This window comes from Mustela erminea, chromosome 10, assembly GCF_009829155.1.
Source record: "Mustela erminea isolate mMusErm1 chromosome 10, mMusErm1.Pri, whole genome shotgun sequence".
Classification (NCBI taxonomy): domain Eukaryota; kingdom Metazoa; phylum Chordata; class Mammalia; order Carnivora; family Mustelidae; genus Mustela; species Mustela erminea.
The window spans coordinates 15534791-15556753 of NC_045623.1; the positions used below are offsets into that span (position 1 = coordinate 15534791).

The following is a 21963-nucleotide window of genomic DNA, read 5'->3' on the forward strand; positions in this document are numbered from 1 at the left end:
TATTTGACACACAGAGAGAGAGATCACAAGTAGGCAGAGAGGCAGGCAGAGAAGAGAGGGGGAAGCAGGCTCCCTGCTGAGCAGAGAGCCCTATGTGGGACTCGATCCCAGGACCCTGGGATCATGACCTGAGCTGAAAGCAGAGGCTTAACCCACTGAGCCACCCAGGTGCCCCACTTGGGTTTTTCTTTGGTGGAAAGAAAGTTATCAGGAGAGAGGTTGCCCAAGGAATCCAAGAACTTAATTAGCCATCAACATGAGTTATTGTCCCATCAAAGATGCTAGTGGGTCATCATGGTACCCTGGCCACACTGCATTGTTCCTGATGTTTGAAGAATTTGCAAGAGGACATTCAGCATATCCACGGAGAGTCTATGCTTTTTTCAAGTGGATTCAGAGATGCCCTGGCCAAAAGTCTTCTTGGACTCTGCCATGGCTGCCAAATGGCATGACCCCTAGGGATTTCATTCCCATTATGGTCGATATAAATGGAGCAGTGCACAGCCTGAGCAGTTGTGTACAATGACCCTAGTATTCAATAGCACCGTTCTAGGTCAGGAACTTGAAATGGTTCCAGGGTTCCTCATATCTCACCAATCCTGTGCTGGAATAGTCCCAGCTCTACAAGAGTAGACTGCCCGGTATGGACAGTCAGAAGACAATTTCTGAGAGTGGATCCACCTTTCTTGTAGATGACTTGGAGGAATTTGTAAATAATGGCCTCACCCAGCCATCATTAATAGCTTTACCTGCAGCACAGGCTATGAAAGGAATCCTTGACGGAAAAGTTAGGCCTCCCCGTCCCTGTGAGACACATCCATCCAAGGACAAGGGCTGCCCCCACAGAACTGTTCAGGCAAGCCCACAGGCTCTATCCAGACTAAAAGTCCCAAGAGCTAGATGGGTCAGGGCCACCTGCTGGGTCTTGATGACCTGGCTCTTCTGGGGCCTTCTGGGTTTGGTTTCTTTAAACTTCACTTCAGGAGGACTCTGCCCCCTGCAGATGCTGAAGTGGTATTACCCCGTTTCCTTAACATTCAGAAAAAGGTTTTTGAAAGGAGGGTCTTCTATTGTTCCAAGGGCACACCCACCATCTTGCAACCATCTGAGTGGCATAAACAGAAGTTTCTGGAGCCACAGGGATTCTCCCATACAGCTGGTGGGAATGTTGACCTTGGCTGCCATTTTGAAGAGCAGTGTGGCCACCTTCTAGCATAACTGAAGGTACATGTACCCTTTGAGATGGCAATTCCACTCCTAAACACAGACACCCTCGGGAAAATTGTGCAAGTGGAGACCTGTGTAATAACGTCTACTGTAGCATTACTAGCCATGGGGAAAGCTGGAAACAATATAAATGAACCTCACATGCTCATACATGAGCACAGTTTAGTGCTACAGTGGACTACGACACAGCAGGGAAGATGGATGAACTAGAGCTACAAACAGCGCTCGAAATAAATCTCAAGTACCAGTGCTGAGCAAAAATAAAAGCCAAAGCAAGCCACAGGAAGATGCATTATAACATGATGCCGCTTTTGAAAGTACACACAAATGCAGTATGTTGTTTACACATATGCATACATGCATTACGAGATAAAATACATGTATTTTAAGAAATGTATTAGGAGGGGGTGCCTGGGTGGCTCAATTGGTTACGCAACTGCCTTTGCTCAGGTCATGGTCCTGGAGTCCCAGGATCGAGGCCTGCATTGGGCTCCTCGCTCAGTGGGGAATCTGTTTCTCCCTCTGCCCCTCTCCCCTCTCATGCTCTCTCTCTCTCATTCTCTCTCTTTCAAATAAATAAATAAAATCTTAAAAAGAGAGAGAGAGAAAGAGAAATGTATTAGGAGGATACACCCCACGTTCAGGATAGTGCTTATCTTTGGGGGAGGAAAGATATGGGATCAGGGCAGGCTATGAGGACACTTTTATGGTCTCTGTAATATTTTATGGCCTCTCCAATGTTTATTATATTATTATATATGTGTATGTTTACATGCCTGAGACATTGTATGATTAAACAGATGTTTGAAAGAGTGTCTGAGTCAAATGGGGAGCTGTACTGTGTGTGCTGGGACCAGAAGCCAGTCTCGTGAATCCATCCCGTCCTGGGCTGTCTCAAGATGGATGCCACCAAGGGGCCCGCCCATTTGGAGACATGTGTGACTCTCCCTTTTTATGAACATCTCCAGAGTATACCGTTTCCTCCCAAAGCCCAGAAAAGTATAACTAAAAGACTCAAGTGAAAAGGTTAGACTGATCCTCATTCTAGAAATACAGTAGAAGTAAGTCATAAAAACCACTAGCTTTCTTCTCATGGCCATTTCTCCCCCGAAACGTGCCAGGTTTGCATTTTGCTTCTTTGTAGGGTATCACAGGTTCACAATGACCTCATGGCAGCCACATGGCTCAGGTGGCCCACTTCAGCCTCAAATATTACATCCAAGACTGCTGGGAGCCAGCATTATTTCCTACCTGATGAATATGAGTGCTGTGTGTCTTACTCACTGCCATCCCCCAACATCCGGGGATGTTCCCAGCGGCAGAGCCGCTGGGAGGTAACAAGGATTCCCCATCGGATCTGGGTTCTAGTCCCTGTCATCTCTATGAACTTCCTGTGTGAGCACCAGTGTAGGTGAGCACGTGTGTGACACGGCACTGTTGAGGACCAAGGTTGGGGGCCTCAAGATGGTGGCATTCTGACCCATGACCGCAGCCTAGTCTCACCGAGGAGCTGGCTGCTCACTGATATGTTGGTATTTGGAGGTGGACATCCCCAGCCTTTCCCGCTGGGGTTCCTAAGGTACATGGCTTGGGGCACCTTGAAGGCCTCCCAGTCTGCGTTTTGCAATCCCCTGACTCCTCAGGGGACTGGCCCATGCCAGCCATGGCCAGGGGGAATACAGAGGCAAGGCCACATGGTGGCAAAGACCACCATCAAGAAACCTGAGTGTAGATCTTCAGGATGCCTATGGCCCTGTGACAGCCCTGCGAAATGTGCCCAGCGGCCCCTCTCTGGGCTATGGGAGGATGAAGTGAGACGAAAAGAATGGATTTGGTAAGGGTAAAATCGTGCCCCCCATGGTCTAGTATCCTGAATAAAACAGTAACACTGTTGCCCTGATTTGGGAACAAGCTGGGATTCCCGGCAGGGAGATAACTTTTCTTAGGCATCTCCTTGGTTCTTGCTGTCACAGATCCAGTGATGAAACTGCCCATGCCCCAGCCAAACCTGCCTTCCCACCAGGGCCTCAAGCATACCCAGTGCTTTTCCACACTTGCTCCTGCCCTTCCTTTGACTGCAATGTCCAACGGCCTTTCGTTGAAATAGGATCTGCTTCCAGGTCATGCCCTCCCTGAAGCTTCCCTCCGGTTCCACCCAAACTGACACGCTATCCCTCTCATTGGAACCTAGGGGGCAGGTGCATGCCCCTTCCCCAGTGCATGCCTCCAGGGGTCTGTGATGACTGCTTGACCCATGACAGGTCCTCACTGAGTACGAAATTGCAGGATGCTGGCCAGGCCCACCAGAGCTGTCAGTGCCCCCAGACGCTTACCTTGGGAGTGAACATGTGCAGAATGCCATCGACGGCCCCTCGCAGCAGCAGTCCCCGGACCAGGAAGCAGGCGAGCACCACGTAGGGGAAGAGGGAGCTGAAGTACATCACCTACAGAGAGGACAGGGACCTACTGTGGGGCAGAGGGCCCCCTGCGGCCAGCACCGTCTCCCCGCTCACAGCTGGGGCATCCCCCTCCCCGCTCACAGTCAGAGCACCCGAGCCTCCTCTGATGGCAGCAAAAAGAGAAGCCCTGGGACCCCTGGGCACAGGGCCAAAACCACCACACACCTGGCACTGAGCCAAGGCAGAAGCAGGAGCACAGACAAGCTGGAGTCAGCATGGCTGTGCCTGGGGCTAGCCTCCCCCTTTCGAGAGCTGGCAGAGCTGGGCCTGCAGCCTCCCCACCCCCAAGGGCCGCCAAGGGGGTGAGGAAGCCTCTCCTCTCCCCTCCTCACTTTTTCATGTCTCATGCCCGCTCTTCGATCCCTGACTCCAGTGGACCCCCTAAGGCTCTCCCCTGTCCTTAGAGTTCCTTTGATGGAAGGCATCCGGGAGGTTACAGGCATGGCTCCCAAGCCAAAACATCAGAGAAGGTCCTGCCTCTTGTGATTATACATCACCCGCTGTTTTCCAGCACGTGCATTTCTCATGCATTTCTACATCCCCCCCGGCAGAGAGCTGCCCAGGAAAGAGATGCTCACAGCATGTCTGCTGTGCCGAAACAATTCAAGAAGGCTGTTTGGGTGGGATGATGTTGAAGGTGTAAGCATGTATGCGTCCAGAGCTAGAGCACCTGAGTTCTGATCCTGGCTCTGCCATTTACCTACCATGGGATCCTGAGCTATTCATGTAACCTCTGTGTGCCTGTTTGTGCATCTATGAAATGGGTGTAAGGCTTCTGAACTCAATAAGGCTGCTGTGGACCAAAAGTGTTCATATGTATGGCAGTACCTGATAAATTTCCCCAAGTGTCAGCTACTATTTTGGCCTGTAGAGAGGGAAGAGGGGTTGGCTGAGACCAAGTTACCTTCCCAGAGCTTAGCTTCCCTACTTGAGAAGCACATTATGGAACCTGGAGCCTCAGATGTTCCAGCTCTGGGACTGACTGGCTGTGTGACCTCAGGGGAGGGGCTTTCCCGGCTCTGGGCCTCAGTTTCCTCATCTGTAGAACGGACGGATAGAGCCACGGCTTTGGCAGTCCAGGAATACTGATATGTCACAAAGAAGAAAGGGCCCTCACTTGAAGGGGGTGTGTGGGGTTGACTGGACTGCGCCCTGAGAGAGTAGGGGAAAGCCACCCTTGGATGCCCAAGGCCTCTTCACTCACAGCTGCTGCCTGCTCCAGGCGCCCTTTAGTTCACACACGGTGAGCTGCCGATTTTCACCAAAAACTGCTCAGGGAATGCTCTTCTAGGCCTTTTGCTTGGGAACCTAAGGGACTAGGATCTCGACGAACATCCCTGGGTCTGTACTCCTAGCTTTCTTCCTCTTTAAAGTCTGTGGAGCAGGTCTGAGGTATATGATCCCAGAGGTGGCTGGGGGTCAAGCCCTGATTCTCCACAAGCCGTCTCCCAGCCAATCGTGGTGGGCTGTTCACAGGGAACAGGGACACCGCCGTGACACACCCATCGCGCCCATGGCGGTGGACCCGTGTCGTCATCTTGAGCCTCCAAGAGGCCAAGCCCACTCAGCAGATCCTGCATGGCATGGCGGAACCCAGAGTCCTCAGCCCCCTGCATGCCATGCTCTTCTGCAGCTGCCTGTGCGGGGTCAGACTCCTTTCCCGACTCACCTTCCCCGAGGACTGGATGCCCTTGACGACGGCCATACCCACAATGCTCCAGGCCACCAGGAGACACAGGGTCATCTTCCAGTTGAGGCCGCCGCTCTCCGAGATGGAGTTGGAGATGTCCAGGGCCTCTCGGTACCAGAAGTAGGTAGTGGCTGAGCTCTTCTCACACTCTGCCTCCACCACTGGAACAATAACAAAGGCCCCCTCAGGCAGGACTGTGGTGTCACCTCCTCTGCCTGATCCCCACCCAGGGCGGCAGCGGGTGAGCCGCTGGCTGAGTGCGGCTAGCGGAAGGGGGTGCCGTGCTCCTTGTGGGCTAGCCAGGATCTGGCAGACCCTGAAGATTCCAGATGGGGCTCCAGATGGGGCCCAGGAGGCTTCAGGACACATGGATCGGGCTGAATTCCCACATGCCACCCCTTCCCGCTTCCATCTGTGGAGGACAGTAAGGATTAGGCAGAGCTGGCCCCAAGTTCCTCGGGAAAGGTCCTGAGCTAGGAGCCAGACCTCTGGTGTCTCATCTCAGATCCTGGTGTGAACACAGGAAAGTCACTTCTGGACCTCAGTTTACCCATTGGTGAGGTAGGATAAATCATCCAGCCTTTTATAAGACTGGCATGCAAAGTAAGGCTGTTTCCAGATAGGATGGTATTTGAGTAACACAGGACTACTAAAAACAACTAAACAAAAGCCACACTTTCCAGAGTTTTCCCTACATTCATTTCATTCAATCCCCCTAAGAACTCTATGGGACAGGCTGGCAAGGGCCATCAGAATGGACCAGAGAGGGTAGGTGTCTAATACAAGGTGACAAGTTAATGAAATCCCAAACCTGTGCCTAAGCCTCTTAGGCTCCTTCAAGCCCTTCCTGGGACGGGCTGGCTGGGGTCTCCAGGGTGGTCCTACTCAGGGGGGTCCCATACTTGCCTGCCACAGTCCCATTCCTGATGACGGGACATTCGCTCCATGGCAGCGGGTACTGGAAAGACTTGAAGAAGTAGAAGATACTCCACCCGATGATCACGTTATAATACAGCCCAACAAAGAGGCAGACCTGAGGACAAGGGTCCATAGTGGGGGGAGGGGTCATGAAGGCCGCAGTCCCCACCCCCACCCCGAGTCCACAGGCCTCCCCTGCAGGAGGAAGAGGAGGAGGAGGAAGGGGCTCTGAGGGCCTCCTCCTAATCCTCTGTTCATCCGGTATTCAGGGAATCCACAGAGGAATGCTTCAGATATTAAAGATCTCTCCTCTAAGCAATGAACTCTTAAAATGTTAATCCTTTCCAGTTTGAAATTCTTCTAAGATGCTTAAAGCATTTCCCCATCATTTCCTGATGACTCGGGGTGACAGTTGCAGAGTTACCCTTTGGGACTGTGGAGGCCTGCACAGCCTTTGTGTCCCCAGACAACGGCCCCAGACTGAACGGCTCTGGAGGCCCTGCGGATGCTTCCTACTGGTGTCTTGTGTCCTTCCTCCCCTCAGGACACCGCTCTCTCTTTGGTCCTGGCAGCAGCCTGCCCCCAGAAAGATGTCACTTCTCATGTCTTTGAAACATGATCGCTAGTCTTGGTAGAATTCTACTTAGAAGAGGAAGGTGTCAATTCGGACTGAAGGTCTGAGCGGTTTCTCCAAAAGCCATGCTTTCACACGATCTGGCTGCTGAGAGACCCCTTCCACCTGCAGGGGCCCAGCTCTATTATGCTGATCCTTGTCTCCCACTGTTCCTAAGCTTCACCCCTCCTGGTTGGGCCACAGGGCTCTTGTCTGAGACCTTCTCCTACTCTGTTCCTGTGCCTAGCAAATAGGCAATGAGACCTCATGCCTCAGGGCGGCCTTTCCCTGGGCCCACGCTTGCCCAGTGCAAATACTTTTCAATCAAGGAAAGAGGAAGTGCCTCCCTCACTCGGGGCTGAGGGGCTGGTAAGCAGACAGAGGAATCCCGGACAGTCCACGTGTCCACAGAGAACTCCAGCGGAGATGTCCCAGCTTTCCCTCCTTGGTAACATTTCCAAATATTATATCCTGCCCCAGGCAGCACAGCCCGCTTTCAGTGTAGGAAATGCATGGCCCTGGGACGCCAGCTGGAAGCAGTTCTCAAGAGCAGGGTCTCCCTCCCTACCTTTGATCTGGCCCCAGACTCTGGTCTGCAAACCCCGTCCCCCAGAAGCAGCTCTCCCCGGCCCGCCAGCTCACGCCCAGTGCCGGCCCCTGACTCACTATGCAGCTGGAGAAGCCGATGCCCCCAAGGCGGGGACACACGTAGTGCCACACACCGATGCTGCCACGGCGGATCCTCTGGCCCACAGCCAGCTCTAAGAAGAAGAGCGGGATCCCGATGATGACCAGCAGCACGAGGTAGGGCACAAGGTATGCACCTGGGGAGGACAGGGGCGTGTCGGAGGGCATCCGGAGTAGAGCACCAGGCTGAGGGCGGACAGCCACGTCCTGCAGTCTCGCCCGCACCTCTGACTGTCCTCAAACTGCTCCAAGCCTTGTGCTCCTCCAGGAGGGGTCTGGCTCCCACATGTGACCCACCACCACACACTGCCTCCCCTGCCCCCCACTTCTTCCCCTTGACTCCCCCTATCTGAAATTCTGGGGGAGGACTGCTCACAAGGTTAGATTCAGAGACAGACAGACAGACACCGTACCGTCTCTTCAGAAATTCACATGTCAAGTCCCCGGTCGCCTCCTGATGTCCTGGGAGGACACCTGTTCACACTCACTCCTGGCCCCAGAGGAGCAGCCCCAGATGGAGTGGGCCCTGCTCCCTCACCCCCCAGAGGCCCAGACCTCAGGCATGGTCTTGCCCGCCTCTGAAGCAGATGCTGATGCCACAGACTGGGCAGCTCCAGGGAGGCAGAGCCTGGAAGCTCTCCAGGAAGACAGGGTCTGACCAGCATCACCATGAATCTACAGCCAATTGGGAGGAACGAGACAGAGAAATTAACAGTTTGGAAATGCATAGCCGGGAGGATCGTCATGGAGAGACAGAATGGATCTTGATAAAGATTCCAGATGATAAATTAAGTTCACGGTCCCTGGCCTCCATGCAGACACAGTCTCAATTCTAAGTGACAGGGCATTTAGCAGGAGAATTAAAATCGTGTCTGGACACAGACGAGTGATCTCTGCGGAGAGCTGTGCCAGCAACCTAGTCTTGTTAGCAAAGCCATCAGACGGCCCCAGTCACCAGGGCCCCGGTGGTCACCCGGCACCCCCAGACCAAGCTTTGCCGGCCAGGAGTATCCAGAAGACCCGCAGCCACCCGTCTGCCGCTCTGCCCCCCAAAACAAGACATGCCACATGTAGCCAATCTGCCCACGACCCTAGAGGACCAGGCATTTCCCAGGCACTAGGCCTGGCACTTGGCAACAGCCCGCTGTTTACTACAGATCTACCCTGGGCCAGGCATGAGCAGCAGAGGGATCTGGGGGTAAAAGAAAGCATAGCCCTATCCCAGTACAGTTCACAATCTGGGAGGCAGGAGCGGCAGGTTCCTGTGAGCAATGTGAGCACATTTGCACACACACACACACACACACACGCATGCACACGCACACGGACCAGTCCTGGAGGGCCAGCTGAGTTCCAGGCCTGCCAAGGGAGGGGTCAGAGTCCAACACAACTAATCAGCAAAGGCTTCCAGGGCGGTAACCCACCCAGCCTCACACGACAGCATCTAATTCATTTAACATACAACTATACGCGGTCACACATACACATAAGTTCCTCTTGTCACTAACAGGATGGTCCTTTGGGCCATCCTGGCGCCCAAAGGAGAGGGGGCCTGAAGGACTCCTAGTTCTGTCTCCTGCTCTGGGGTTTGGGGAAATGCAAGAGGAGACTCATGACATGCAGAAAAGTGAAGGGACGCGGCTCACTGGTTTTGTATTTCAGCCATATCCCCTCGGGGGCAGGGGGGCAAAATGTGCAGGGAGGTGGGTTTCGGGGTGTCCAAAGGGTAGGCTGGTGTCTTCTGTGAAGGCTTCTCTCCTCTCTCCCAAAGAACCAGGGAGAGTCTCCACATATGTGCTGTCCACAGAGCGGCTCTCAGCCAAGATTGGCCACGGGCATGCCGCCACCTGCCACTGGGGCCAGTGGCCCGAGTCGGTCGGGCCCAGGACATGGACTTGGCGGCAGCACTCCTCCGAACGCCATGGCCCAGTCATCCACAGCGCTCAGAGGCTGGGGTCTGGGTGAGGCTTTCTGGGTAGGCAGAGGTCCTTTTTCTTATCAACCCTTGTTGAAATCATTTGGAAATGCACCCTTTCCGCCTTTGAAAATACAATTTGGAGATGCAACGGGATTCCCTTGGCTATTTCAGTAACTTAGGGGAACTCTGAGTCCTCCCTCTCAACAGCTGGGAGCACTGCTCAGGGTGTCAGGCTCTAGGAAGCTGGGCTGTGGCAACTCCGAGACCTCCTGGATCTCTGCAGTCTCCGACTTGGTCTATACTCTGGGTCTTGTTTCTTGCAAACACTGATGTTATTTCTGGGATTTGGAAGACCACCTGGGTCTCAGCCTGCTGAGATGCATACCAGGTAGGGGCTGACACAGCCCCTGGGGTTAGACCTCCTAAGCCCAAATCCTGGCTCTGCCGCTTACTAGCTGTGTGACTTTGGGCCAATTCCTTGATCTCTCTGTGCCACTTTTGGTCTTCTAAAAGAAGATGATAACATTCGGCAGAACCACATGAAACTGCTGATATGTGACCATCTTTGGCTCAGAAAAGCACGCATTCACAGGCTTCCATGCTCCCTTTTGAACGGGCTGGGGTGGGGTATGGGGGGCTGTTGTGAGGATTATACAAGTTACTTCGTCTTAGTCAGCACTTAAAGAACAGAACGGTTGCCTCTTTGTCATAAAACTCAACAGAAAAAAAAAAGCCAATTAAGAGAACCAGATCAAAGGAAACTTCAACATCGAGTGGAGCTAAGCAGAGTTCCAGAAGGCCCACCCAGATTTAAGCCAGGTTTGCCCGGCTTCCCCACAGCTCAAAACCACAGAGCTGCCTCTCTCCCACCCAAGAGTTTTCTCCTTCCTTTATCTGAAATGGGATCATTTGACTCCTTCCAGAAAGCGTTTGGGATGACTTACCCTAATACTCGTAGGCTATGGGAGCGTTAAAGGCAGAGATACGAAGGGATTCTAGAAATGAGACAGGATGGAAGAGCACGAGCAGGAACGGGGAAGGGAGAGTTCAGAATCCAGAGCGCTAACAACTCTTCTGGGGGCTGTCTGCGGGGTCTGGGTCCAGGGCGATGGGCTGGTGACACCGTGAGCAAGAAAGCTTTGGCAAACCCACTGCTCTGGGAGTGTGTGTGGTGGGGAGAGGGACTCTGATTCAGTGCCCAGGGCCCAGGCAAAGGACAAGGTTAGAGGTTCCCGACTGGAGTCCCAGAGGTGACGTGTCCTCCAACGTCAGTGGATGCTTGTTGTCATCATCTCTCAGCACATAAGAAAACCACACACCCAGATTTGGGCTGATCTTGTAACCACTCTCAGTGACCTGAGTCTGGCCTCGTCACCCAGACCAAAAGCTCTAACTGGCAGTTACTGATTGATTGACTGATCGATCGACTGATTGGGGCGGGGGCGGGGAAAGACCTTTCACAGCATGGAGAGCGTATGGTAAATGCTCTAGTAGAAAGATAAAAGCCTCTGGCCTCAGTTATATAGGCTCGAAGGGCCATTCTCACTTCCTGACCTTCAACAGAGATTGGAAAGAAGGGGAAGCCTCCAGCCAGAGTTGGCCTCTGAGCCAGAGAAGGTGTGTTCTGGAGAGGAGGGAGTGTCCCTGAATGGGGCTTCATCTCTGGGAGAGGCTCCATGGCCAGAGCCCCAGGGAGCAGAGACAGAAGGAGTCAGGTGAAGTGCCTACAAAGCTGTGGCCAACCATCAGGCTGGCATGGGGCAGTCCCAGACCACGGGGACTAAGAGCCACAAGGGCTCTCTGCTGACTCAAGTCACTTTCCCAGATGTCCCAGCTTGTAAATTCATCGTCTTTAGCCTGATAGGTTTTTCTCTTATTTTCTGTTATTTTTCCCCTGGTTTCAAAACAAATTACTTTTAGAACAGTCCAGCCTGCCTCAGAGGGGCTGGGGATGATAATGCCCAGCGGCTGTGACCCGGATTTGACACCAGGGGCAAGATCCTCTAGGGGGATTAAAACACAAGGGGTTGTGTGAGGCCTCCTCCTCCTGGGAGGCAGCAGCAGGAGTACTCAGTTGCCAGGGCCAACCTGTCCAGCTTAGAATCCTTACTTTATCACTAGCTGTGTGACCTTGAGCAAGTCATCTAACCTCTCTGTGCCTCAGTTTTGCAGTCCCTACCACGAGGATGATGACTCTTCCCTCACATAGAGTGTAGGGGGAATCAGTGGTTGAATTGTATGAAATTGGCATTTTGGTTGTTCCAAGACGCTCAAATACCAGCAATTTCATGCATTTTAGCCTAATAATCCAATAAGTGCTGAAGCAGGGCCAGTAAGCATTTCGTTAGAATGGCCAACTGCTGCTCTTCACTATGCCTCAGATACAAGTTAGTTAAGCATTTCACACGTAAAGCCCACTGAATCCTCCTCACTCTGCCGTGAGGCAGGATCGAGTCTTACTCCCATTTTACAGATGAAGAACAGAGAGGCACAGAGAGATCAAGCAACTTGCACGGGGTCTCTGGGCTGGCCAGCTGCGTTGGGGTCTGCCCACGGGCCGTCCCGGGCCGGAGCGCGTGTCCTTGCTGTCACCGCTCCCAGCAGCCTCTTGCTTGCTGTTAACCATTGGCTCTTTCTGGGGAGCCTTCCTCGAGAATCCCGAGCCCCACCCTCCAAGAGCCCCAGCTCTGCACCAGCACAGGGCTGCTCCTTTCCACGCCTTGGCCTAGCCCGGCTCTGAATGCCGTCGGGGCAAGCAGGGCCGCCTCTTACCGCCTCCATTTTTCTGGCACAGGTAGGGGAACCTCCAGATGTTGCCCAGACCCACAGAGAACCCAATCTGGGCCAGGATGTACTGCAGCTTGCTGTTCCAGGCCGGCCGGTCCTCGGCCTCCAGCTCCTCATCTGCCGCCTTCTGCTTGCCGCCGGCCTCGCCCGCCACGTTCAGGATGCTTTGCTTGTAGTCCACCGGCTCCTCGAGGGCCAGCAGGTCGGCCACCGACTCCGTGACATGCTCGTTGCTGTGCTCACGCTGCGTCACCTTGCTGTTCTTCGGCATGGGTGCCGCCTGGGCCACGCAGCCCCGCTCCGCCGCACTCAGAGAAGGTGTCTCTCGGCTGCCGTCAGCTCCTTCTCATCCGGGGACCTAGGGGAGCGACCGGGTGAGCAGGAGAGGATTAGCTGACCGCAGCAAGAGAGGCAGGGTGCCCACATGGGCCCCAGTCCCCCAACACTCCGGGGCACACACTCAGAGGCCGGGCAGTGATTGGCCTGGAACACTGAGCTTGCCTTCCTCCCCCTCACAGGGTGCCCACCGAGGAGCTCAGAGTCTGCAGATTCAGTTTTCCCACAGGCCTTATGTGAGCAGCACTGAAAGGTACACCTAGGGGCACCCGGGTGGCTCATCAGTTAAGAGTCTGCCTTCAGCTCGGGCCATGATCCTGGGGTTCTGGGATCAAGCCCCATGTCTGGGTTCTTGCTTAGCAGGGAGCCTGCTTCTCCCTCTCCCTCTCTCAATCCCCCTGCTTGTGCTCTGTCTGCCAAATAAATAAAGTCTTAAAAAAAGAAAAAGGAAAGAAAGGTAAATCCACTAGGGGCAAAAGAAGCCAAACCATACACCAACCCTAAATAAAGGGCCCTCCATGACAGTACCCCCCCTTCCCATAACTGCATGTCCTAGAGTGTTCAAGAGGCCCCCACAGCCCTCCCCCTGCCCCAGGTGGCATAGGTTGGTGGCCAAGCCCTATCCCTCCTGAGCTCTACATAGCTCAACCACCCGGTGAGACCCAGGGAGGCTGGTATCTGCCATCTCTAGGGTCTTTCTATTCCAAATATGGTTCATGGGCCAGGAGCATCATGGGGAGCTTGTTAGAAATGCGGACTCTCAGGATCACCCCCAGAATGACTGAGTCAGTCTCTGTATTTTTACAGAACTCTCTGGTGATTCAAAGGGACATTAATGCTTGCAAAAAAAAAAAAAAAAAAGTTCGAGCTCCAACCGCAGGGACCCTGCACATCGGCCCCGGCATCCCCTGCAGTCCCCAGGCAGGAGCACTGACCAGGTTCTGCTAAGCATTCTGGCACGGCCGCCCTAGAGGCGTCTGCTGAGTGCCAACAAATGCTGGGTCATCGCTCAGCGCTGACACTATCTGAGGGCCACTGCAGCCAAGAGTCAGTTCTCCATCCTTCAGTGACAGCTTTACAGCAGATAATGTCTGCACGATGCGGGCGGGGGAGGCAAAACCCTCCCCAGCTCCTACCATTCCTCATCTGTCTTTCATGCTTTTCCTTAAAGAAATAAAGCACCAAGGAAATGAGTCCTTTGAAGGATATCAACATGCTGTGTTTCAATGCACCTCCTCGTCAAGGGGAGGTTGGAGGATTTAAAATTAAACATGCATACACCCGGCCTGCCATTGCCCTGCATCTTTCGAGGGATGTAAATTACCCAGTAATTCCTTGACGAAGGGAAGGAGTTGCCTCTGGAATCCGCGGTCCCGTCTGTTCTCATCTGTGCCGTCGGAACAGCGCGGGGCAGCGGCACCACGAAACAGAAGCTTCATCCAGACTGCCTGGCCGACTGAGTAGAGACCCAGGCTTCAGGGGGACCTGACCAGCTAGATCCTGTTACATGTGTAGTGACGCTGGGAGACCCGAGGGATGGGGGCCGTCTACACCAGTCTGTGTGGTTCGCCAGCCCTCCCTGGGCCAGGCCGGGGACCACAGCAGCAGGTGACACCTCCCTGCTTTCTGCATCCAAGGGAGACCACGAGTCTTTAGTGACTACTCTGCCACCGCCCCCCTTCCGTCAATCCCAGGAACAGTCAAGGTCTTGGGCTTTGAAGGGACTGAGACAGAACCGGTCTGCCTAAAAGACCTCAGAATTCACTATAAGAAATACAGCTCTCGACTGGGACTCCTCTTCACATCCGGTCAGGCGAACGTTCCACTGTGTCCCGGAGGGAGTGTGTGTTCCGTGGACCCTTCAGCCCTCAGCCTCCCCAGGCTGCCATGGGGCCCATGCCTCTTAAGGGAAGGGTGCCCTCAGAAGGCATGCAATGGGGAGGCCTGTGTTCTTGCCAGTGCTGCCAGGATGAGCCCCTCCCCCTTCCCTAGTCAGCAGGTCCCTCTCACCAGGGCATTCAAATAGAGAAAACTTAAGGCCCATGCAATGTCTGGCTGGCTGGCTATCCTAACTCCCCTACAGTTTAAACAAGAGTTTTAATTAAAAACTAGAACTGGGGGGACGCCTGGGTGGCTCAGTCAGTTAAGCATCCGCCTTTAGCTCAGGTCTTGACCCTGGGGTCCTGGGATCAAGTCCCGAATCAGGCTTCCTACTCAGCAGGGAGCCTGCTTCTCCCTCTCCTTCTGTCTGCTGTTCCCCCTGCTTATTCTCTCTCTCTCTCTTCACCCCCATCAAATAAATAAATAAATAAAATCTTTTAAAAAAAATAAAAACTAGAACTGCAGAGAAGGGTTGGGGTCCCTCTGGAGATGGCAATCACTAGGGTCCCAGCTCAGAGCCTAACTGCAGGTACTGGGCCTGCAGTGGAATCTGATCAGGACGGATCTGTAGTGCATTAAGTATGATTTACTGCCCATCATCCCATAACAGGAGAAAACCGAAGGGGATTCCCGCAAGTCCGCAGAATTTATCCTGCTGCTGGCCAACTGGAGGACAAGCTTTCCCATAAATAGCCGAGAATGGCAGCTCTGGTCACCAACAAAGAAAGGGCTGCAGTTGGGGGGCGGGGGTGCGAGTCTCATTAAAGCTAGGAGGACTCAAGGACAAAATCAGCACATTCTGGTAAAGCCAGGGAAGGCTGGCCACAGCAGCATCACAGAAACCATAGGAATCAGCTCAGCCAAAGCCTCTTCTTCCCAAGATGTGAGTGAGCATCCTGCATCACAGGAGGGGGGCCCAGGGGCCTCCTGGGCCATCAGGCTCACAGGACAAAAAGTGCTGGTGCAAATTTGCAAGCAGAGCCCCTGGGCTGGGTGACAATCCTGATTGGAACATTCTGTGCTCAGAAACATGCTCAGTGACAACCGAGTCTGACACATAGAATATTAAAGCTCGAGGGGCCCTAGCAATATTCTCATTTTCTATATGAGGAAATTAAGGCCCCACAGATGAAGTGACTTGCCCAAAGCCACTGGATCAGACTCCGCATGGGGGCGGTGGGAAACAGGAAGAAGATGGAGGTGGTGAGGACGGCGGCTTTGCAATCAGCGGGCCCAAGTTGGAGAGTTCCCATTTCATTCATTCATTCTCTCCCCTGACACCCATTTACTGAGTTCCTTCTCTGTGACGGGCTCTGTTCTAGGTGCCTGGGATGCAGCAGCAAACAAAATAAGCAAAGTATGTCCTCCCGTGGAGTTTATATTTCTCATGGAAGGGCCAGATACTAAAGAAAGAAACGTACCATGGCCCACGGGGTACAAGATACAAAGAAATAACACGGTCGGGGGCGGTGTCGCAAGCTGGAGGGCCGCCATTTTATGGTCTGGAAAAGCATCCCTGAGGAGGGGATGTTTGAGCAGAGGCGCTCAGGAAATGTGTGCCAGGTGAGCGAGCAAACGGATGAAATGGGAGCACTCAACCCCTGGCCTGTCTCCAAGCCCCTGCCCTCCACCACAGCAGCCAACTACCAGGACTTCAGTGCGCTGAGAGGGGTGGGCAGCCATTTCACCTTAACAATGCGGCTGACAGTCCTCTTGGGGGCGAAAAGGGTCTACGTGACGACAGCTCCCCCTCCGAGGGAGGGCTCCCATGGGGACTCGGTGGGCGGACACATCCAAAGTGCCCAGTCCCGGCACCAGGAAGGATCCTGCTACTGGGAAGCCTTGCATTGTTTGCCTTAATTCACTTAAAAATATGCAAGCCCTCCCTATTTCTATTTGGTCACAGAAATGCCATTGCTCCTCAGGAAAAGCCAGAGTGAGTTTGCGGAGGAAGAGGGATGAGGGTGGAGAGAAGCATTTTCCACCCACACCATCTCAGAAAGGTCCGAGCTCTGTCAGCAGGGATGGGTGCTCCCCCACCTCTGCCGGAGGCTGCTGGGGCAGCACCCTACAAAGCCCAGCCCACCCCCCTCAGGGACCCGGGGCCACAGGGAAGCAGGTAAACGCCACGCAGCACTGGGTCTTGGGTCTAAAGATCAGCAATGTATTACAAATATAAACGTGGCCTCATCTTAATGTTTAGCAATATTGGTAGTGGAGGGACAGCTCCTAGTTGTGCCCATTTGAAACCACTTACAAACAGTTCTTACTCAGTCTACTGGCACGGTCTGGGGAGGGGACACTGCTCAGAAGCCAGACTGCATGGGGTCAAACCCCAGCTCGTGCTCTCCGGCTGCCTGGCCTGAGATCCGTTTCCTTGGCGGTCAAAGGAGGACAACGGTGCCTGCCTTACAGTGTTGTGGGGAACGGCAGTTAGGTGGGTCTCAGAATGGCACCCAGAAAGGGCTCACAATTGTCACCTCTTCTTGACACCTCATTGGATTCATGGCCAGCCCGGGGAGTGAGCAGGGGTAGCCGCGCTCCAGGGCAGGACAGCACCTGGCTCATACCACGTGGCTGTCAGCACCCACGGCTGCTCGCTCCTGCGATGCCTCCATGTTTTAAAGATGATGGGGCACCAGTGACTTGGGGCAACCCTACCTTCCTACTCCCTCCAGATCCCTGGGAGTCCCTGGGCTTGGGAAAGGTCAGCTTTCAGACCAGGCCATGGGAATCCACCATGTACCCAGTCAACAACCCTGGGACAAGCAAGATCAGAGAAGGACCCAGAAGGGGCAGATTCCTCTCTGCCCCTGACTTTACAGGCCATGGAGCCAGCCATGATCCAGGTATCAGGAAGCCAGCTAGGTGCTGGTCCCAACCAACCACCAGCCAACTGTGCAAGCTGGCCCCATTGCCCTGACCTCTCTAGGCCTCGGTTTCCCCATGTGTAAAATGGGTTGGTCTGCACGATCTCTGAGGCCCTTTTCAGCCCTGCCTATATTCAGGGTGTGTCCCTCCTGCACATGGATGTGAGCGAGGTGTGATCTGCCTCGGGCACTTGACAGGGCAGGTCCTTCCACCTGTCTCACCCGCTCTGTTGGTGGAGAGTTCGCTGGGCTGTTGCGGGGACGCTCTGACAGCTAGCCCAGCCAAACTCGAATCATGGCCCTAGAGGAGTCGGGACGGGCCGGATGTCAGATAACAGAGTTCCGGGGTGCGCTCTGAGAGGAATGCCTCGGTTACCTAAAGCATAATGCCCGGGGGCTCGAGAACAGAGAACGCCTGGCTGACAGATCCGTCACTTAGCAACAGAGGCTAAGCTTCCAGCTCAGCAGAACACGTGAGAGAAGCAGCCCGGAGGGAGTGAACTGCGAAATCTTCTTAAAAAGGAAAAAAATATAATAATAATAATAATAATTAATAATAATAATAATAATAATGTGACGAGGAGGCAAGCAGGTAAAAATACCCCGGGGCCAGAGGGCCAATAGGTCCCCAACTACTTTTCAAGTGCGGCTCTCAGTCATCCCCTCGGGGGTGAGGGGCGACCGCCCACCTTCTTCAGGGGCCAGCCCCTCTGCTCCAGGCAGCCAGAGCTGGGGGCCTTCTGGAACAGAGCATCCAGTCAGCTGCCTGAACATCCACCTCCTGGGGTCAGCGTCTCTCTTGTTCAGGAGGGTTGGACCAGGTAACTCAGGGGACGGACTCGAGGGAATCACTTATTTTCCCAGCCAGACTCCTCCCAGGGTCTGTGTGGTGGGGTCACCTTCTTCGGGAAAACAGGGAGCCAAGGTGAAGACAGACACCCCCACCAGGGTCCCACTTCCCTGAGCCCCATGGGGCACACCTTGCTCAGCAACCCCCCACCCCAGGGTCTCCTGGGGACAGTAGTGCACATTCTTAAATGCAAACCTTTACAGTGGAGAGCTGAGAAGAGCCCCCAGGAGGGGAGGCCAGGGGAAGAACACCCAGCCGCCTCGGCCATAAAGCCAGGGTCCAACTCAAGGCTCATATGTGGTGGGCAGGAAGCCAGGTCATGGTCCTGCTCTCTGGACAACTCCACAGCTTCCTGATTTCCATGTGACAAGCAGTTGTGGCTCAAACACCTCTACTAATTACCTCAGAGCCTCTGGGCTTCAACTGAGCCCAGAACAGATCAGACTGTTATCAGAGACACAAATTGTCCTACAAATTATTTTTAATTGTTTTATCGAAACTTCTGGTAGTCACCTGGGGGCAAATTGCTCCTGACAGGCCCTGGCGGGTCTCGATGGCTGCTCTCCTTGGGTTTTCTCATCCAGCTCCATTCTTGACCTCTCCCTGCCCCCCCCCCACCCTCCTTCCCAAGGGCACAGAGCCCTGTTAGCATGTCTGAGCCCACCCTCACTCCCACCTCTTGTGCTCTAGTTCAGACCCTTCCTCAGTCAGATGCCTGCAGCAGGCTCACTTTCCTGTATGCCTTCGGGGCAGCTTCCTGAAATTCCATGTCACCCACTCCCACTGCGTCCTGGAGAGAGCCCGCTGCCCTTGCCAGACACATTTGTGGCTCCTCCCCCGGGGCCCCTTCACCCCCCAGCCTCAGCTGGCACTTCTTCTCCAAAACCCCTCTGCATAAAACCTTCCCTGGTCTCTGCCTATGGAAGCTTCCAGCCTTCGAAGGTGCATCTCAAGGTCCACTGCATCGCCTCTGTGACGTGTTCTGTGATGCTCTAAGTGAGAATTAACGCTCCTTTCTTTCCCCTTCTCAGCATGCAACTTGGAATACTCTTCCATGCTTTTCCCATAGCTACCTGTGTGCACCCCTGATTCCTCCTCTGAACAGAAAGCTCCCTGAAGGCAGGAACCAAGGTGTACCCAGCTTTGCGTCCGCCCGCCACTGTCCCTAGCCCAGCACAGCCTAGCCCAGCCCAGGCCTGCCACACACGGAATGGAACAAGGTCCCTACAAATGTTTGGGCTCCCTGCCTTCCCATCCTCCAAGGGCAGCCTGCTTTCCTGTTGAAATGCTAACCACTGCTTTCACCTTGAAAGAGAGGCAGGGGGGAAATGCTAATGCACTTGACCGAGAGATATGTTTAAACTTGCTAGGTGTCTGCCTGTCCCAGCTAGGGTGACTAATCGGGTGCAGCCCTGCAGCCCATGGGGGGAGGACCCCAGGACTGGGAAGCCAGTCCTCTGTTCTGCAATCATCTGTAAAATAGGAAACAGTGCTTACCTACCAACTGCATCTGGTTACCACATGGTTAGAGAGAGAAAGCAAAAGAAAAGTTTATCGATGAGGCAAATAAACAGAATGGTAATTTCCAACTCCGTTTCAGAGATTTGTCGGGTTGGTGTTTTGGTCTCTCACCTGTATTTCAAAGAATACCCTTTTTGGTTCTGCAAAACCAAACCTTCGTGTATTACTATTTTACGTGCTCAATAAATATGACATGAAGGAAGTGAATGAGTGGACTCATGAACGGGTGCATTTTGAAGTCCCCAAATTTTCCAGAGTCTGATAGAGTTTCCCAGCTCCAAAATTTTCTTATTTTCCGATGCAATATTCTGATCTCAAGAAGACATGATGTCCCCAAAGGCGCCCCAAGGAGCAATTTATTTTTTATAAGGTTTTTATTTATTTATTTCACTCACTCACACACACACACACACACACACACACACACAGAGGGAGAGCGAGAAAAGCGTGAGCTGGGGGAGGAGCTTAGGTAAAGGGACAAGCAGAGTCCCCGCTGAGCAGGGAAACCTGCAGGGAGACAACTTTGGGGCTCAAACCCACAACCCTGAGGTCCCAACCTGAGCTGAAACCAAGAGCTGGGCACCCAGGCGCTCCCCCAAGCCGGTGTTTTAAAGCAAAGGTGAACTAAGAAGCCCAGCCAGCATTCACAGACACTTTTGTCTTATAAAGGATCCACTCTTTGTGCCTCACTTTCTCCACGTCGTAGACAGGGTCCATTTTCACCTCAGAGAAATATACCCTAGAGGGGCACCGTCTTGGCCCAGAGCATTCCACAAGGCTGGTGGGACCATTCCGAACAACAGCTCAGGCAAAGGAGCCAGTAGAATCTTCCTCGGCCGGTCTCACCTTCCTGTTGCATTTGCGGAGCGTGTTCTCTGCAGCTGGTATTTTGTTTTCTTAGTCAAGAAGGAAGGGAAGCAGGAAAAGGGGCAGATGGTCCAGAGGGGGAGGAACTGGCACTGGAAGAAGTGGGCGGGGCTAGCGCAAACAAAATCTTCTGGTTCAGCTTTACCATTTCACGTGAGGGGGAAAGGCATGCCCGTGGGTGTGTAAGCAACAGCAGCCCCGTGGCCGCCCCACAGATGTATTAACCTTGTGCCAGACTCTGGGTGCTAAGGGAACTTCTGAAGGCAGGCGGTGGTGTAGTGATAAACAATAACCACGACACACAGGGGACCCTTCTTGAGGGCTGGCTCTCTAGCAGCCCCTGTGTGCATCAGCCATCGTCTCCTGCCCATTACGGGATGAGGTTGGTCCCACAATTATTTCCATTCTACAGATGAAGAAGTAGAGGTTTGAAGGGATTGGTTACCTAATTTCACTGAACTTAAGACCCTTTGATGCTGGCACTCTCTTGAACTTACCAGGGAGGGTCAATGGAAGTTTTCCACCCAATCACCACCCCTACCCAATCAATAGCCATTTTGAGATACAACTGATTGTGCATGGTGTCCTGAATCGACGAGGTGACAACGTACAGAAAAACGCATCTTGGACCTGATGAGGTAAGGCAACGGGTCAAAATCTGGGGGCCCTGGGTCCACACCAGTGTAGTCTGACTCTGAGTGGGGTCTGGCTCTATACCTCAACACAAGCCCAGAAAGATGGGCTTCCAAGCAAGGGCACCCTGGTTGAAGTCCTGCTCTCCTTACTAGCTATGAGTCTTCAGGAAACTGCATAACCTTTGTAGTCCTGGCTTCTAGATCTGAAAAGATGGAGAAGACGGCCCCAATCTCAAAGAGGCGTCAGGAGGATAAAAAGATAACACAGGCACCAGCCGCCCCTTCATGTCTGGGGAGATGCGGGGGAGATGGGCTTGACCCAAGTCTAGAGGCAAGCTGCCCACGGTCTGGCAAAGCAGAGTGTGACAAGCATGTGGGTCCCTGATGATGGGGGGGGGGCGCTGCTGGGAGACACAGGTGCTGGCGCTCCAACTGATGTGCTGCTTTCTTTACTTCCTTCATCCAATATTTACTGAACACTAAGTGCCAGGGCCTGTTCGAGCACAGCAGAGAACAGAGTAAATGGTGTCCCTCCCTCATGAGGTTTATATTCTTGTGCAAAATGACAAATAAAAATCAGACAAATATATAATCAATATTGTGTATACAGACACATACCTATAGTATACATAAAGATCGCACAAAAATATGTAATAGTGAATGTGAGGGGATGGAGTGAGACAGGGATGCTACGACATATAGGG

At 53.5% G+C, this 21963-nt stretch overlaps 1 protein-coding gene across 1 annotated transcript in view; it reads right to left on the reverse strand.

Annotated features, from left to right (window-relative positions):
- SLC6A17 (solute carrier family 6 member 17) overlaps positions 1–21963 on the reverse strand; it is a 48984-nt gene that overhangs the window by 19797 nt on the left and 7224 nt on the right. The window contains exons 2-6 of the mRNA XM_032302419.1: positions 12285–12657; positions 7574–7731; positions 6283–6409; positions 5356–5537; positions 3561–3671 (exon numbers count right to left, since the gene is read on the reverse strand). Coding sequence (XP_032158310.1) covers positions 3561–3671; positions 5356–5537; positions 6283–6409; positions 7574–7731; positions 12285–12570 — 864 coding nt within the window. The 5' untranslated portion in view covers positions 12571–12657. The remainder of the gene's footprint in view (positions 1–3560; positions 3672–5355; positions 5538–6282; positions 6410–7573; positions 7732–12284; positions 12658–21963) is intronic.